Source organism: Pelophylax lessonae, assembly GCF_965119305.1.
Source record: "Pelophylax lessonae genome assembly, chromosome: 9".
Lineage (NCBI taxonomy): Eukaryota > Metazoa > Chordata > Amphibia > Anura > Ranidae > Pelophylax > Pelophylax lessonae.
Window position 1 is genome coordinate 267156680 of NC_138776.1, and position 17570 is coordinate 267174249.

The 17570-nt window shown below is 45.9% G+C and overlaps 2 protein-coding genes across 2 annotated transcripts in view; both read left to right on the top strand.

The window, feature by feature from the left end:
• LOC309564453 (uncharacterized protein) overlaps positions 1 to 17570 on the top strand; it is a 95787-nt gene that overhangs the window by 16475 nt on the left and 61742 nt on the right. The window contains exon 2 of the mRNA XM_082269083.1: positions 14783 to 16091. Coding sequence (XP_082125209.1) covers positions 14783 to 16091 — 1309 coding nt within the window. The remainder of the gene's footprint in view (positions 1 to 14782; positions 16092 to 17570) is intronic.
• LOC309562784 (uncharacterized protein) lies at positions 4140 to 5371 on the top strand. Its single transcript, XM_082267088.1, has one exon. It carries the CDS (start codon positions 4145 to 4147, stop codon positions 5345 to 5347), a length of 1203 nt encoding a protein of 400 aa, XP_082123214.1. The 5' UTR covers positions 4140 to 4144; the 3' UTR covers positions 5348 to 5371.

Below are 17570 nucleotides of genomic sequence, written 5' to 3' on the forward strand. Positions count from 1 at the left end.
TTCTTCCGTTGCTTCTGCCCAGGAGGGCAAGGCCCCTCAACAGGGGTCTCCTCCTTGCTGGACCTTGTAATGCTTCCTTACTGCAGCATGCTGCAGGCTACTCTTGCTGCTCATGCTCAAACTATTTATGGACTCCCCCCCCACCTTCTGGGCACACCTCCAAAGGAATTGGTGAAAGTTCCATAAATATTCAGGCTGTAGCCTCTGCCCTCCCACTATGTTCTGGAAGACTCCAGATAGTTCCAGAATACAGGGATAAGTAGCAGAGCAGCAGACTGTGAAACTCTGAGCAGCCCTAACCAATCAACCTTTGTTTCATTAATTACAGGGGAACCAAAGTCATTTATCTGACAATCCTAACTAAATCCAGGAGGGTGCTACACATAGGCTCTTTAACACCTAAAGGGGACTGGTGGCTCAGAGGACAACTTAGCAGAAGAGGGCATTGATAAGAAGGAGGAGGAGGTTGAAGTGACAGCTCTGGCACCACCACCACCAGCTGTAAGGATAGAAGGCGGTAGAAGACAGGTACCCATTCCCCCCCTGAAAGGTGCCAAATGTGGCAGCAGAGGGTGGGAGGAAGAAAATAATCAGGCTTTAAGGTACCATTTCTACCTTTTGCTTTCTGCTGTGGTTCATTGCATCTATGTACTAGATTTGAGGTGTGTTAAAAAAATGAGGGTTGATTCCTCATCCCATCTCTACTGGGGTATGGCAACTTGACCTCATCTGCCTGGCTTCTCCGATGCAGTAGAGATGGACAGCTTGCTGCTGGGTACAGTGCGGGAATTACCAATGTCACCCATTCCACAACTGCCTGAGTGTTCCTTGGATAATTGGGGACATCACAGGTCTTGCAAAGCCACATGGTTCACACTAGGGGATGTTTCTCAGGGTTTCTGCAGTTCCTCTGAGCTCCACAAGGTGGTGATCCTAATTCTACCCAGAGAGGAAGTCTCTATGGAAGACCGGAAGTGATGTCAGATACAGACAGGAAGTTCTGGGTCAGAGGTGAGTCAGGAGTAAGTAGAGAGGAGACATTGCTGGAAGGGGCAGCAGAGGAGGTAATAAGATCTTATTTTCTATTTACACCCAGTAACCCCCCCCCCCCCCCGTCATGTTTCGTACTCTTCCTCCATAGTCATAGTCTTTTTATCTCCAGCGAATAAAATATTTTTCCCCCTCTTTCTTCCCTAATCAAAACCTCTAAATTAAAGACATATGTATTCAAATCCACAGCAGATGTCCTCCACAACTTACAATGGCTTCTCAACTACCTTCCAAATGCTAAACCATTAGACAATTAAAGATCGATCGTTCCTTGTCTGGAGATCTAAAACAAAACAAAAATAGTTCAGGGTTTAAACAGTGTAATTTCTGATCAGGGAGGGTAGGACAAAATATAAGCGGTTTTCCGGGGGCAGGAAACACGAAAAACTCCAAGAATCCCAATCTGTGCCAATTCCCACTGGGGGCAGCCCAACTATTGACTGATTATATCCCCATCCAAATATTGTACAACCAATACAGTCCAGATAATTTGAATTCTCCGCTATCGATCTACAGAGAAACCCGCATGGATCACATGACCACATCAATGAGGATGGAGGAGGACCGGAGTCACATGACTGAGAAGATACTAAACCTCACCCTGGAGATCATCTACCTGCTGACCGGAGAGGTGAGGAGGATTCTGGGAGGTCACATGACATGACTCTTATCTCTATTAATAAAACACAGACCTGACCGGAGAGGTGAGGAGGATTCTGGGAGGTCACATGAAATCACTCTTATCTCTATTAATAAAACTGACCTGACCGGAGAGGTGAGGAGGATTCTGGGAATCTATATATTGATAATGTTCATTTTGTTCTTCTACTCAGGATTATGAAATAGTGAAGAAGACATCTAGTGAGCCATTAAAACGCAACAGCTTTCCCGACGAGTCAACCCCCACCAGAGTGGCCCCACTGCACTCCATGATACCCAATAAAAACAACGATAAGAAGATTCTAGAAGTCACCAAGAAGATGATGGAGCTGCTGACAGGAGAGGTGAGCGGTGCTGGGAATTCTGGGACATTATCCAGTAACAGACAAGGGATGTGTCTGGATGGTGACTGTATCATTGTGTGTGTCAGGTTCCTATAAGGTGTCAGAATGTCACTGTCTATTTCTCCATGGAGGAGTGGGAGTATTTAGAAGGACACAAGGATCTCTACAAGGACGTCATGATGGAGAATCAGCCGCCCCTCACATCACCGGGTAAGAGGAGACTTTATTGTAAAGGAGAGAGCAGTACGGAGGATCCACCTAGATCCCCCATCATCTGATAAACACTGTTTCTATGTGTTTATCAGATGATGGGGGATCTAGGTGGAGCCTCCGTACTGCTCTCTCCTTTACAATAAAGTCTCCTCTTACCCAGTGATGTGAGGGGCAGCGGATTCTCCATCATGACGTCCTTGTAGGGATCCTGTAATGTGAACCCACCAGAGAGATGTCCCCGTCCTCTGTATTCCTAGGACTCCACACAGGAAGGTCACACCATCCTTCACCATCATCAGGTAGATTAGTAATAGTTATGTTTTTTTAATGTATTCTTATATATTTTAGACTGGAAACCTTGAGGATTATAATATTGATATCAAAGAGGAGGATGAGGAGTATGGTGTGATGGATGAGTTTTCAGAAGGACACAAGGATATGATGGAGGCACCTAATAACAGAGGCCCACCAGAGAGATGTCCCCGTCCTCTGTATTCCTGGGATTCCACACAGGAAGATCAGAACTATGCAAGACCTGATCAGGTACATGATTATCAATTATTGGTAGCTATGATTTACACACAAGCATGTTTGTTATAACAAAATATTTTATTATGTGTTTAGAGTGGAAACCTCTGGGATTTTAATACTGTCATTAAAGAAGAGTATAAAGAGGAGGATGAAGAATATGATGTGATGAAGGAACTTTTTGAAGGACACCAGGATCTCTTTAAGGATGGTATAGTGGAACTACCTGATAAAAGAAACCCACCAGAGAAATGTCCCCGTCCTCTGTATTCCTGGGATTCCACACAGGAAGATCACACCATCCCTCACCATCATCAGGTGGGTGGAGTTGAGGGTCGGGAACATAAAGTGATTGAACACTCTGACATGTGGAGACGATGTGTGGACTCTACAAGATGATATTTTCTATGTGATCTCACATCATAAATACTTCTATGTTACAGATGTTATTTTCTGCCATTTTGTTGGTTTAGGGTGAAGATCTGATTATTATGAAAGTTGAGGGTGAAGTAGAAGAGACGTATGTGAGGGATGATCAGAAATCTACGGAGGAAGCTGAAATGACGAGGACATTCATAGAGGAGGACACTCCTACAGAGATCATCACAGGTGACCCATAATATATTCTTCTTTTATCTCTTCTCTGTTACTGCGCACTGATTGGTCCAGAGTAGGGCGGGAGCTGAGTGATATCAGCCAATAATAGTTTGATAATGGTCCCCTCCCTGTACTGATACCCGTCCTGGGGTTCAGCTGGCAGTATTAGGTTGTGTGTCACTCCTAGTTACAGTAGCACAGATATGAGAACACAGATTGAACCTTTCTTAGGTTGGTCCCTCTTCTTCCAGCAGACTTATAGCTAAATATTACCATAAAACTCTATTACCAGTCTTGTTCGGATTAAATCCAAGGAGGAACAAAAGGACTGACACACTTATCTTTCCAGGAGTAAACACTACTACAAGCTCCTTCCAGTTCTGCATATCACCAGAAGCCTAGGCCTAGGGTCACTTTTTCTTTGGTAAAGGGTCTGCAAGTCTGAACTTTGACCCTCTTGTTTATACAAGATCACATGACCCATAGCCTAGGCTTGTGGTTGTGTAAAGAGCATGGACCTCCCAGTCCCCATTGGTTCCTGCTCTTCTGACAAGGCTGTGTAAATGTAGAAGTGATCTGGGAGGAGGACCAAAGGCCCTTTGACTGAATAGGGGAAGAGTCCCAGCTGGTTGGGACATCCACAGAGAACATCTGCTCACTCATATCTACCTGATCCAGATGGAATCTTGATGGAAGTGAACTAACCCTCTCAGATCTATTGACGATGTTTTTATATTTTTCCAGGACACGCCATGGAGAAACCCTCAAAGGATCGTCTCACTTTATCTCCAGGTTGTAAAATGGAAGATGAGGACATCACAGGAGATTGTGGAGGAGAAAAGACAATGAGCTCCACTATGGATGGTGGACCATGGAATCCCTCCGACTCTGAGCAACCTCGTACTGTGAGGGAAGATTCTGGAATTCAGGGGGGAAAAGAATGTTTCTGTCCTGAATGTGGGGAAAGTTTTAGCTCTGAATTTAGTCTTATAATGCATCAGAGATCTCACATGGAGGAAAAACCTAATTCCTGTTCTGAATGCGGGAAATGTTTTCCCAATAAATCCGAACTGGCCAGACATCAGAGATCTCATACGGGGGAGAAGCCGTATTCCTGTCCTGAGTGCTGGAAATTGTTTTCACAGAAGTCCCATCTTATTTCACATCAGAAACTGCACACTGGCGAAAAGCCGTATTCCTGCCACGAGTGTGGGAAATGTTTTTCAGCTAAGGCCAATTTTTTGAGACATCAGAAATATCACACGGGGGAGAAGCCGTATTTTTGTTCTGAGTGCGGAAAGTGTTTTCTCCATAAATCAGCACTGGCCAGACATTACAGCTCTCACACGGGGGAGAAGCCGTATTCTTGTTCTGAGTGCAGCAAATTCTTTTCTTGCAGAAGCCATCTATCTAGACATCAGAGATTGCACACTGGTGAAAAGCCATATTCCTGCCATGAGTGCGGGAAATGTTTTTCAGAGAAGGACCATTTTTTGAGACATCAGAGGTCTCACACGGGGGAGAAGCCATATTCCTGCCCTGAGTGTGAGAAATGTTTTCCCAATAAATCAGAACTGTCCAGACATTACAGATCTCACACCGGGGAGAAGCCGTATTCCTGTCCTGAGTGTGGAAAAATTTTCTCACAGAGGACCCATCTATCTACACATCAGAGACTACACACAGGTGAAAAGCCGTATTCCTGCCATGAGTGTGGGAAATGTTTTACAAATAAGGCTACTCTTTTGAGACATCAGAGATCTTGCATGGGTGAAAAGCCATATTCCTGCCCTGAGTGTGGGAAATGTTATGCCCAGAAATCAGATCTTGGTAAACATCAAAGATCTCATACGGGTGAGAAGCCGTATTCCTGTTCTGAGTGTGGGAAATGTTTTTCACAGAAGTCCCATCTTTACAGACACCAGAGAACCCACACAACCTTCGAGGTGAGTTAGTGTCATGAGTGCGGGAAATGTGTTCTATATGGATCATATTTTACCGTACATCAGAGATCTCACACTGGCAAGAAGCACACCTTGATATACACCTCAGAAAACACGTGTCTGAGCACTCCTCTGATCTTTATAATGGAATGAAAACTTTATAAGGAAATTAGAGATCACTAAAGACTTCAAAGTTCTGTCTGGCTTTCTCTGCTAGTAGAGAGAAGGAGGGGGTGTCACTGCTGGTTGAGTCCCTCTAGGAGAGAGAAGGAGGAGGTGTCACTGCTGGTTGGGTCCCTCTAGGAGAGAGAAGGAGGAGGTTTCACTGCTGGTTGGGTCCCTCTAGGAGAGAGAAGGAAGGGGTGTCACTGCGGGTTGGGTCTCTCTAGGAGAGAGAAGGAGGGGGTGTCACTGCTGGTTGGGTCCCTCTAGGAGAGAGAAGGAGGGAGTGTCACTGCTGGTTGGGTCCCTCTAGGAGAGAGAAGGAGGAGGTGTCACTTCTGGTTGGGTCCCTCTGGGAGAGAGAAGGAGGGGGTGTCACTGCTAGTTGGGTCCCTCTAGGAGAGAGGAGGAGGGGGTGTCACTGCTAGTTGGGTCCCTCTAGGAGAGAGGAGGAGGGGGTGTCACTGCTGGCTGGGTCCCTCTAGGAGAGAGAAGGAGGGGGTGTCACTGCTGGTTGGGTCCCTCTAGGAGAGAGAAGGAGGAGGTGTCACTTCTGGTTGGGTCCCTCTGGGAGAGAGAAGGAGGGGGTGTCACTGCTGGTTGGGTCCCTCTAGGAGAGAGAAGGAGGAGGTGTCACTGCAGGTTGGGTCCCTCTAGGAGAGAGAAGGAGGGGGTGTCACTGCTGGTGTATTCTAATCTCCCCTGACCTTCAGCAGAAGCCTTAAAGGAAGACCTCATGGTGAGAGAGGAGCTAGATATGGATTGTGGGTGAAGAGAAGGGAAGATCGGACTACATGACTTGACTGACCATTTTGGTGCTGTAATTGTCAGCCATCACAGACAACTTCACTTGCTTGGAGCTTGCCACCTGCTGGCTTAAATTGGGACATGTGACATTCCAGTTTTACCTGATAAAAATGGAAATCAATGTATTTTATGGCATTAAAGAAATGAAGTAAATTTAATTTCCTAAATTCATGATATTCTTTGTAAGTTGATGGATAAAAGTCTTCCTTCAGGTTTGTATGATGAAATGTCCTTTTCTTTACCTTTATTCCTTTCTCTAACACTACAAGTAAGGTCCTTCCTTTGAGTTTGTCAAGCTCTTACCTTGCCCTCCTGTTGGCAGCCATCTTGGACATGTGCAAACTGCTGCCTCTTATAAACTCTGATTGCATCATCACTTGTCTGCCGCCTGGGCGTCGCACAGCGATGATGCTGCGCACCTGGCTATATCTATCACCTGAACGGTTGCAGACCTTGCCCTTGCGCTCCTAGGTGCATCTCTGCTAGCAGTCTTCTGTTCTCCGTGTACCTCCGTGCATGACCTGGCTTGGCTGGCGTCTCTCCTGGCTCTCAACCCCGCATCGGCAGACTACCCGTCATTGGTAGACTACCCGCTACTGCACCTGACCCCAGCTTGTTCCCGCTCTCACTTCTTCACCCTTGCTGTGCGTTTATTGTTGTTTGCTCCAATAAACTGCTTTATTTTACCTACATCCAAGTGTGATCTGGTTCCCTGGCACCCTTACAAAGTTTTAGTCCTAACCTTGTGTCTTAGTAGTTTGGTTTTAGCCGCTTGTACTTGTTGGAACAGCCGACTCCCCCCTTCTAATAAATCTCAGGACGTCTGTAGTAGAATCCAATGATAAGTCCGTCAGTTCATAGACCCATCAATCATTCCACCCGTAATTCCTCCTCCGCACCATCACAACCTCCAAACACAAGGTCATCTTTCTTCCTCACTTTCACATCACATCTGACATAGAGAAACCCCCTCCATCTTTTCTATATCCAGTGTCCCTCTAAACAAGGGGATCAGCATGAATTCAAACAGCCCAGTCTTGGTCTTGAGTCAAGCCGTGTTTCTGGAACACCAATTACATTCTCTTCACTGAAAACATCAACATCTCCCATTCTGCTCAGCAGGTTTTTGGATTTTGTGTGTTGAAATATGTTATTATTTTGCAACATAATTTTGTTTAAAACTTTGTTTATTTGTGATTGAGGATTTTTATTGGTTTATCCTGATGGTGGGAACATGCAAAAGTCCCAGAACTCCTCGTTGTTTAGAACAGGCTTCCTACAAATGACCATGTTAGCTTTTCATGCTGCTCAGTTTATAAAGGTATTTATGTTGACAAACTCTAACCCTTAATCAATCCTGGAGGTGTCTCCTCTTCTGCCATGAGGAGTTCTTGCCTACTGAAGTGGCCAAAGGTTATAAGGACCAGTCTGTGCTGATGGCTGGATCAACCTTTAGGATTTCCATCATCAGGGTTTCATCCCGATCATAGAAATTGCAAACACTGCATGACTGCCACAGGGTAAAATCTGACCCTAGGGAGTTCTGTACAAATGGGACATGCCATTGTATATAGTTACATAGTTAGTCAGGTTGAAAAAAGTCCATCGGGCTCAACCAAAAAAAAAAAAAAACAGTATTGAAAACCCAACCATACAATCCCATATACACGATCCTATACCCGTTGTTGATCCAGAGGAAGGCGAAAATCTGCACGTAGCTTACAATGTGTAATATCAGAAGGGGTAATATCCATCTCCCTGTGACTAATTGGGTTATACTGGAGAAGAAACAGGCAGGGATGGTATTCTGTGCAAAATTGTGGTGCCGGTGCCACATTTCTGGTCAAATTATTTTCAAATAGGTACCTGCCACTGTGGTGTAGCATAAGCAATAAACAAAGGGTGCATTACCAACCCAGGGGAAAAATACGGCTGAGAATGTAAGTAATTTGAAATGTTGGCTAGCGAGTGTAACGGAACCGAGACCCACACTGTACTTGTGGTCTTCCGTCAGTATACGGCTTCCTTGCAGTCATCAACATATATACCAGATTTTCCCAGCCGTCCTGATACAAAGCTAGCCAACAACTTAGCTTGTACTGGAATCACTCTTTATTGAACAGTCCACAGAATTTATATACAGCATGGACCTCCCCCTCCTGTTCATATTACCACACACAGGTCAGGGGTTGCCTGATTACATTATCATATGCAGATGAAATTGTATACAGAATTAACCTGAAATAATTATCTAGCCATCTGGCCAGAACAATGTGGGCTCATTTACATTTAACAATGGGACAGGCAGACTTAACACAATCCACATTCCACTTCAATAGATAGACAATAGGACAAGACTGCCAATGACAGTCTGTCCGTCTCCTTCATTGAAGTACATGGAATACACATCTAGGTATTGCTTTGATTATTTAGGAGTCAGACTTCATGCCAACAGGCTATAGGTCTCACAGTGTAAAGTGGGATTAAATCTTCATATTCCTTGAGAGATGTTGCTGACAAATATTACTGTCCCACTTGAAGCAATCCAAACTATTAAATATCTATCTTTCACTCCCAGTGACGGTGAGTACCATCACAGTGAGATAGCTGCTGCCCCTGCTGGGAAGGAAACTGTAAACTTGGTTTCCTGCACTTATTGCTGAGCTCTGCCTCTCTCCTTGTGCTGATAATAAAAGGGGGGGCTTTGCCCAGACACACACAGTCTGCATTGGAAGAGACACAGACAAGACCCATCATGTAAGCTCCAGCCACTACACAGAGCTGCTGTAGCTACCAGAGAGAGCCTCGCCAGCCTCTAGAAACCTTCCACATGTAGGGGAATTGCTGGAACCTGCAGTCCACCCTGAAGAACACCAGCTGCTGAATACTGCCAAGATTGGCTCAAGCAGTTATGGACTCTTTGCTGTGAAGGTATGCTGGGGCAGCCACAAGCCTGGGTTAGGGATGTTTGGGAAAAACAGCACTTTGTTTTGGAACTGTTATTCTGAAAGTTTCCAGTAAAGCTTTTGAAACTTTGTTCTTGCCTGGTCTGAAGTTGCTAAAGAAGTGTATGTAAGTAACCAGCACAGCTTGGGTCAGTTGAAACACATTGGGCTACGAAGAAAGCAGTGCAAGAGTTAATGTGGTACAGAAAACAACAAGTGGTTACCAAGTGTAACAAAGGTTTAGAAAGCAGCCTGTCATGAAGCATGTACCTATGATTGGTGGGACAACCTCTTGTAGTGAGAGAGGTGTTCTCGGCATTATCTCCCCTGGCAGTCTGTCTCCCATAGCAACAGGAGCGGATCAGCGCTCAGAGGTACCCAGCCTGGGAACAGGTACGGAAGAATTAATGGAGAGCACGCATGGAGTCTAGGCTAGGTGCTCAGCAGGACCCAATTCTGTTATTGGTAGTGAGGTAATGGAGATATGCTGGACAGATGGGGAAGGCATAGGCTCAACATGTCCCTCTTGAATGAAAGAATTGACATTAGTGGTGTACATTAACATCAAGAGAGTTAACTAGAGTTAAGTCATTCATTCCAGTTGGTGAGCACAGCTCGAGTAAAGGTACCTTGTGTAAGGTAGTGACCCTTTTCAAGGTGCCTAGCGCAGTCCAGAAGAACCCACCCCAAGTTCGTCCTTCCATGCGACCCACACCTGGCGTTCAACGAGGAGGGGAACATGGAGGGAGTGTCACCTACCTACCCTACTTAAGGGAGAAGGCTGCAATAGGAGTCAAGAGAAATGGGGACCTTGAGGAGTAGTAGTTGGTGAGCATGTCCCAAGTAAAGGTACCTCATGTGTAAGGTAGTGACCCTATCCAAGGTGTCTAGCGCAGCACCGGAAGAACCCACCCCAAGTTAGGCCTTCCATGTTACCCACACTTGGCGTTCAATGAGGAGGAGAACATGGATCGAGTGTCACCCACCTACCTATCCAACATGAAGGAAAATGCCACATTAGGATTCCAGACAAACGGTTGGTACCTACCAGTCATCTTGGCAATAGCATTTACACCTCCATTTGCTGCTTCCTGCCCCTCCCCCTGCATTGTGGAAGGGAGGAAAGCCTATGGCCATAGGTTTTCTTCCTGAAGCTATGCCTCCAATATCGTTACTGCCAGCACAATAATAATTTTACTCACCACCAGCACTCCAATGCTCCTCCTCACCTCCAGCACCCCAACCCTCTTCCTCACCACCAGCACTCCAACCATCCTCTTCACTTCCAGCACCCCAACCCTTCTCACTTCCAGCACCCCAACCCTCCTCTTCACCACCAGCACTCCAACCCTCCTCTTCACTTGCAGCACCCCAACCATTCTCCTCACCTGCAGCACCCCAACTGTTCTCACCACCAGCAGTCCAACCCTCCTTCACTTCCAGCACCCCAACCCTCCTCCTCACCACCATCACTCCAACCCTCCTCCTCACCACCAGCACTCCAACCCTCCTCTTCACTTCCAGCACCCAAACCCTTCTCCTCACCTACAGCACCCCAACCCTTCTCGCCACCAGCACTCCAACCCTCCTTCTTCACTTCCAGCTTCCCATCCCTCCTCCTCACCTCCAGCACCCCAACCCTCCTCCTCACCACCAACACTCCAACCCCCCTTTCCACTTCCAGCAACCCAACCCTCCTCCTCACTTCCAGCAACCCAACCCTTCTCACCACCAGCACTCCAACCCTCCTTCACTTCCAGCACCCCCAACCCTCCTCCTAACCACCGGAACTCCAACCCTCCTCCTTACTTCCAGCACCCCAATCCTCCTCCTCACCTCCAGCACCCCCAACCCTTCTGATCACCTCCAGCACCCCAACCCTCCTCCTCACCTGAGTCTTACTTGGATGAATGGGGACATCACAGGGCTCGTAAAGCCACATGGGAAGGTTTTTTTTATCAAGGTGGATAGGTTTTTCCAAGCAAGGTTTTCCTAAGCGGCACCACATAGTAAAAATTCAGAGGAGAATAATGACTATGTAATCACTTTGGCTGCAAGATCTGTATATTGTTAAGAGCTGTGCAAACTTGGCGCTATATAAATCCTGTGTAATAATAAAAATCAAAGGAGCTAAAATCTCTCTGCTCATCCCATTCAGTAATATATTTCTCCCCCCGGTGGGAGTGGAGATGACCCCATCTAAAGAATGTACATACATACACACACAGAACAAGGCCGTGTTCATACTATGAGACATTTCTCGGGGGCTGTAGTTCCTCTGAGCTCCACAAGGTGGTGATCTCACTTCTATCATAGAGAAAGGAAGTCTCTATTGAGGATGGGAAGGGTTTCAGATCTTTTCTAGCATCAATTGTTGGTCTCGTGGGAAACTAACCATTTTTTCGTTAAGCATTATCCGAGTTAGTTTACTCTTCCTCAGAGATAGATCCACCACCATACAGTTCGAGGCTGTGCGTATTGCTGTCCTAGCCACTAGAGATACAATGTAAATCAACGTTTGACTATACAGGGGGGGTTATCAACTGATTCATTTAACACACAGCACAAGGCCATGTTCACACTACGAGACGTTTCTCGGAGTTGCAGTTGCTCTGAGCTCCACAATGTGGTGATCTCACTTCTACCCAGACAGGAAGTCTCTATGGAAGACAGGAAGTGATGTCAGGTATAAATAAGGATTTTACAGTTCAGAGGTGAGTCGAAAGGAAGCAGAGAGGAGACATTGCTGGAACTGGCAGCAGAGGAGGTAATAAGATCAAATTTTTATTTTTACACCCCGTAACCCTCCCCCCGTCATGTTCGCCCTCTTCCTCCATAGTCACTGTGGCGTCTTTTATCTCCAGCAGATGATGATACACACATATATAGTGTGGAAACCTAGATTAACACAATTAAATAAAGATCCTATTGATAGTTCCATATCTGTAGATCTAAAACTAAGAAAAATAATTCAAAATAGAAAGTGTGATTTCTAATCAGGGAAGTGGGACAAAATATAACAGGTTTACTAGGGGCAAGAAACACAACAAACACCAATCTACTTGGGGCCCCACTGGTGCAATTAACTTCTTATATTCCCATCTGAATATCGTACAACCAACATAGTCCACATAATTCTCCGCTATCTGTCTTCAGAGAAACCCACATAGATCACATGACCACACCAATGAGGATGGAGGAGGACCGGAGTCACATGACTGAGAGGATACTAAACCTCACCCTGGAGATCATCTACCTGCTGACCGGAGAGGTGAGGAGGATTCTGGGAGGTCACATGACATCACTCTTATCTCTATTAATAAAACACAGACCTGACCGAAGAGTTGAGGAGGATTCTGGGAGGTCACATGACATCACTCTTATCTCTATTAATAAGACACAGACCTGACCGGAGAGGTGAGGGGGATTCTGGGAGGTCACATGACATCACTCTTATCTCTATTAATAAAACACAGACCTGACCGGAGAGGTGAGGAGGATTCTGGGAGATCACATGACATCACTCTTATCTCTATTAATAAAACACAGACCTGACCGGAGAGGTGAGGAGGATTCTGGGATTCTAACATGATATTCCTATTGGTTCTCCAATACAGAGATTTCCTCTTCTGAAGTCAGGTGATCATATGACCATCACAGTGCCTCCATGTGACTCCCTAAAACCTGAGAGACACAACATGGAGAAGATTCTAGAAGTCACCAAGAAGATGATGGAGCTGCTGACAGGAGAGGTGAGCGGTGCCGGGAATTCTGGGACATTATCCAGTAACAGACAAGGGATGTGTCTGGATGGTGACTGTATCATTGTGTGTGTCAGGTTCCTATAAGGTGTCAGGATGTCACTGTCTATTTCTCCATGGAGGAGTGGGAGTATTTAAAAGGACACAAGGATCTCTACAAGGACGTCATGATGGAGAATCAGCCGCCCCTCACATCACCGGGTAAGAGGAGACTTTATTGTAAAGGAGAGAGCAGTACGGAGGCTCCACCTAGATCCCCCATCATCTGATAAACACATAGAAACAATGTATTCAGTCAGTGTGTGTGTTTCCTACAGATGGATCCAGTAATGGGAACCCACCAGAGAGATGTCCCCGTCCTCTGTATTCCCGGGATTCCACACAGGAAGGTCACACCATCCCTCATCATCATCAGGTAGATGAGGAACAATCACTGATAGTATCATTAGGATCTGTACATTATCTGCATTGTTACCATTGATGTCATTTTTATTTTATATTTAGAGTGGAAACCTGAGAGATTCTAAAGTTGATCTAAAAGAGGAGGATGATAAGGATGGGGTGATGGAGGAGTTTCCTAAAGGACACCAAGATCTGTACCAGGACACCATGGTGGATTCATCGAGCAACAGAAACCCACCAGAGAGATGTCCTAGTCCTTTAAATTCCTGGGGTTTTACACAGGAAGATCACACCATCCCTCACCGTCATCAGGTAGATGAGGAACAATCACTGATAGTTAAAATTTAAACACAAGCATGTTTGTTACAATTAATGTTTTGTTATATATGTAGAGTGGAAATCTCAGGGATGATAATATTGTTGTGAAAGAAGAGTTTAAAGAGGAGGATGAGGATTATGGGGTGATGGAGGAGCTTTCTGAAGAACAAAATAGTTCCTACAAGAACATTATGATGGAGCCACCTAATACCAGGAACCCACCAGAGAGATGTCCCCGTCCTCTGTATTTCCGGGATTCCACACAGGAAGGTCACACCATCCCTCACCATCATCAGGTGGGTGGAGTTGAGGGTCGGGAACATAAAGTGATTGAACACTCTGACATGTGGAGACGATGTGTGGACTCTACAAGATGATATTTTCTATGTGATCTCACATCATAAATACTTCTATGTTACAGATGTTATTTTCTGCCATTCTGTTGGTTTAGGGTGAAGATCTGATGAAGATGAAAGTTGAGGGTGAAGTAGAAGAGACGTATGTGAGGGATGATCAGCAATATATAGATGAGGCTGGAATGACGAGGACATTCATAGAGGAGGACACTCCTACAGAGATCAGCACAGGTGAGCCGTAATATATTCTGGGAGCTGAGTGACATTAACCTGCATTTTAGGTCTTCTTCTTGATAACTTAAAACTCTATTTACCAATCTTGTTGCAATGAAAAGTAAGAAGTAGCGATGATAGACCTGTTCTGGGTTCAGTTCACAGGACGATTCCTGTACCACACCTGAAATCACTCCCAACTCAGAACATAGCTTTGAAAACCCATTGATGTTTATAGGAGCCCAGAAAGTTGTAAATCAGCTAAAATAATGAGTTCCTGCTCTTCTGATAAGGCTGTGTAAATGTAGAAGTGATCTGGGAGGAGGACCAAAGGCCCTTTGACTGAAGAGGGGAAGAGTCCCAGCTGGTTGGGACATCCACAGAGAACATCTGCTCACTCATATCTACCTGATCCAGATGGAATCTTGATGGAAGTGAACTAACCCTCTCAGATCTATTGACGATGTTTTTATATTTTTCCAGGACACGTCATGGAGAAACCCTCAAAGGATCGTCTCACTTTATCTCCAGGTTGTAAAATGGAAGATAAGGACATCACAGGAGATTGTGGAGGAGAAAAGACAATGAGCTCCACTATGGATGGTGGACTTCACAGTGTGAATAGACCATGGAATCCCTCTGACTCCGAGCAACCTCGTACTGTGAGGGATGGTGCCGGAAATCAGGGGGAGAAGGAATTTTCCTGTAATGATTGTGGGGAAAATCTAAGCTCTGCCTCTGATCTTATTATACATCAGAGATCTCACGTGGATGAGAGGCTTCATTGCTGTTCAGAGTGTGGGAAATGTTTTCCCCATAAATCAGGACTAATCAGACATCAGAGATCTCATACAGGGGAGAAACCGTTTTCCTGTCCTGAGTGTAAGAAAACATTTTCGCAGAAGACCAGTCTTTACACACATCAGAGACTGCACACTGGTGAAAAGCCGTATTCCTGCCATGAGTGCGGGAAATGTTTTTCAGATCAGGCCAGTTTTTTGAGACATCGGAGATCTCACACGGGGGAGAAGCCGCATTCCTGCCCTGAGTGTGGCAAATGTTTTACACAGAAATCAGTACTTGTTATACATCAAAGATCTCACACAGGGGAGAAGCCATTTTCCTGTTCTGAGTGTGGGAAATGTTTTCCCTATAAAACAGACCTAGCCAGACATTACAGATCTCACACAGGGGAGAAGCCGCATTCCTGCCCCACTTGCGGGAAATGTTTTCAAAACAGACCAGACCTTGTTAAACATGAAAGATCTCACACACGGGAGAAGCCATATTCCTGTCCTGAGTGTGGGAAAACATTTTCGCAGAGGACCCATCTATCTACACATCAGAGATTGCACACTGGTGAAAAGCCGTATTCTTGCCTTGAATGTGGGAAATACTTTTCAGATAAGGCCAATTTTTCGAGACATCGGAGATCTCACACAGGCGAGAAGCCGTATTCCTGCTCTGTGTGCGGGAAATGTTTTCAAGAGAAATTCAACCTTAGTAAACATCAAAGATCTCACACGGGTGAGAAGCTGTATTCCTGCCCTGAGTGTGGGAAATGTTATACATGGAAATCAGACCTTGTTATACATCAGAGGTCTCACACAGGGGAGAAACCGTATCCTTGTTCTGAGTGCGGGAAATGTTTTATCCATAAATCAGATCTGGTAAGACATTACAGATGTCACACAGGGGAGAGGCCATATTCCTGTCCTGAGTGCGGAAAATGTTTTTTACAGAAGGCTCATCTTCGCCGACATCAGAGAACCCACAAAACCCTTGAGGTGTAGTAGAGTCCTGAGTGCGGGAAATGTCTTCTATATGGATCATATTTTGCCGTACATCAGAGATCTCACACTGGGAAGAAGCACATCTTGATATACACCTCAGAAAACACGTGGCTGAGCGCTCCTTAATCTTTATCATGGAAGAAACACTTTATAAGGAAATCAGAGATCAGTAAAAACTTCAAAGTTCTGTCTGACTTACTCTGCTGGTCACTGCTGGTTGAGTCCCTCTAGGAGAGGGAAGGAGGGGGTGTCACTGCTAGTTGGGTCCCTCTAGGAGAGAGAAGGAGGGGGTGTCACTGCTGGTTGGATCCCTCTAGGAGAGAGAAGGAGGGGGTGTCACTGCTGGTTGGGTCCCTCTAGGAGAGAGAAGGAGGGGGTGTCACTGCTGGTTGGGTCCCTTTAGGAGAGAGAAGGAGGGGGTGTCACTGCTGGTTGGGTCCCTCTAGGAGAGAGAAGGAGGAGGTGTCACTTCTGGTTGGGTCCCTCTAGGAGAGAGAAGTAGGGGGTGTCACTGCTGGTTGGGTCCCTCTAGGAGAGAGAAGGAGGGGGTGTCACTGCTGGTTGGGTCCCTCTAGGAGAGAGAAGGAGGGGGTGTCACTGCTGGTTGGGTTCCTCTAGGAGAGAGAAGGAGGAGGTGTCACTGCTGGTTGGGTCCCTCTAGGAGAGAGAAGGAGGGGGTGTCACTGCTGGTTGGGTCCCTCTAGGAGAGAGAAGGAGGGGGTGTCACTGCTGGTTGGGTTCCTCTAGGAGAGAGAAGGAGGAGGTGTCACTGCTGGTTGGATCCCTCTAGGAGAGAGAAGGAGGGGTGTCACTGCTGGTTGGCTTCCTCTAGGAGAGAGAAGGAGGAGGTGTCACTGCTGGTTGGATCCCTCTAGGAGAGAGAAGGAGGAGGTGTCACTGCTGGTTGGCTCCCTCTAGGAGAGAGAAGGAGGGCGTGTCACTGCTGGTTGGGTCCCTCTAGGAGAGAGAAGGAGGAGGTGTCACTGCTGGTTGGGTCCCTTTAGGAGAGAGAAGGAGGGGGTGTCACTGCTGGTTGGGTCCCTCTAAGAGAGAGAAAGAGGAGGTGTCACTGCTGGTTGAGTCCCTATAGGAGAGAGAAGGAGGGGGTGTCACTGCTTTTTGTGTCCCTCTAGCAGTGTAGTCTGATCTCCCCTGATCTTCAGCAGAAGCCTCAAAGGAAGACAACATAGTGGGAGAGGAGCTAGATTTTGCTTGTAAGTGAAGAGAATGGGAGATCAGACTACATAACAGAACTGACCACGTCACTGCAGTAGTTATCAGCTTGCAGGAGAATCTTAATTTGCTCGGAGAGAGCCATCTGCTGGGAGAAAGTGGGAAATATGAAATTACCTGATGTGAAATTTTATATTTAAGTGATAAAAATGCAAATACTGTATATCCACACACATTCTTTAATATGAAACAAGTGAAGTTTAAATATTTCCATTCCTAAACTCATGCTATTCTTTGTAATATGA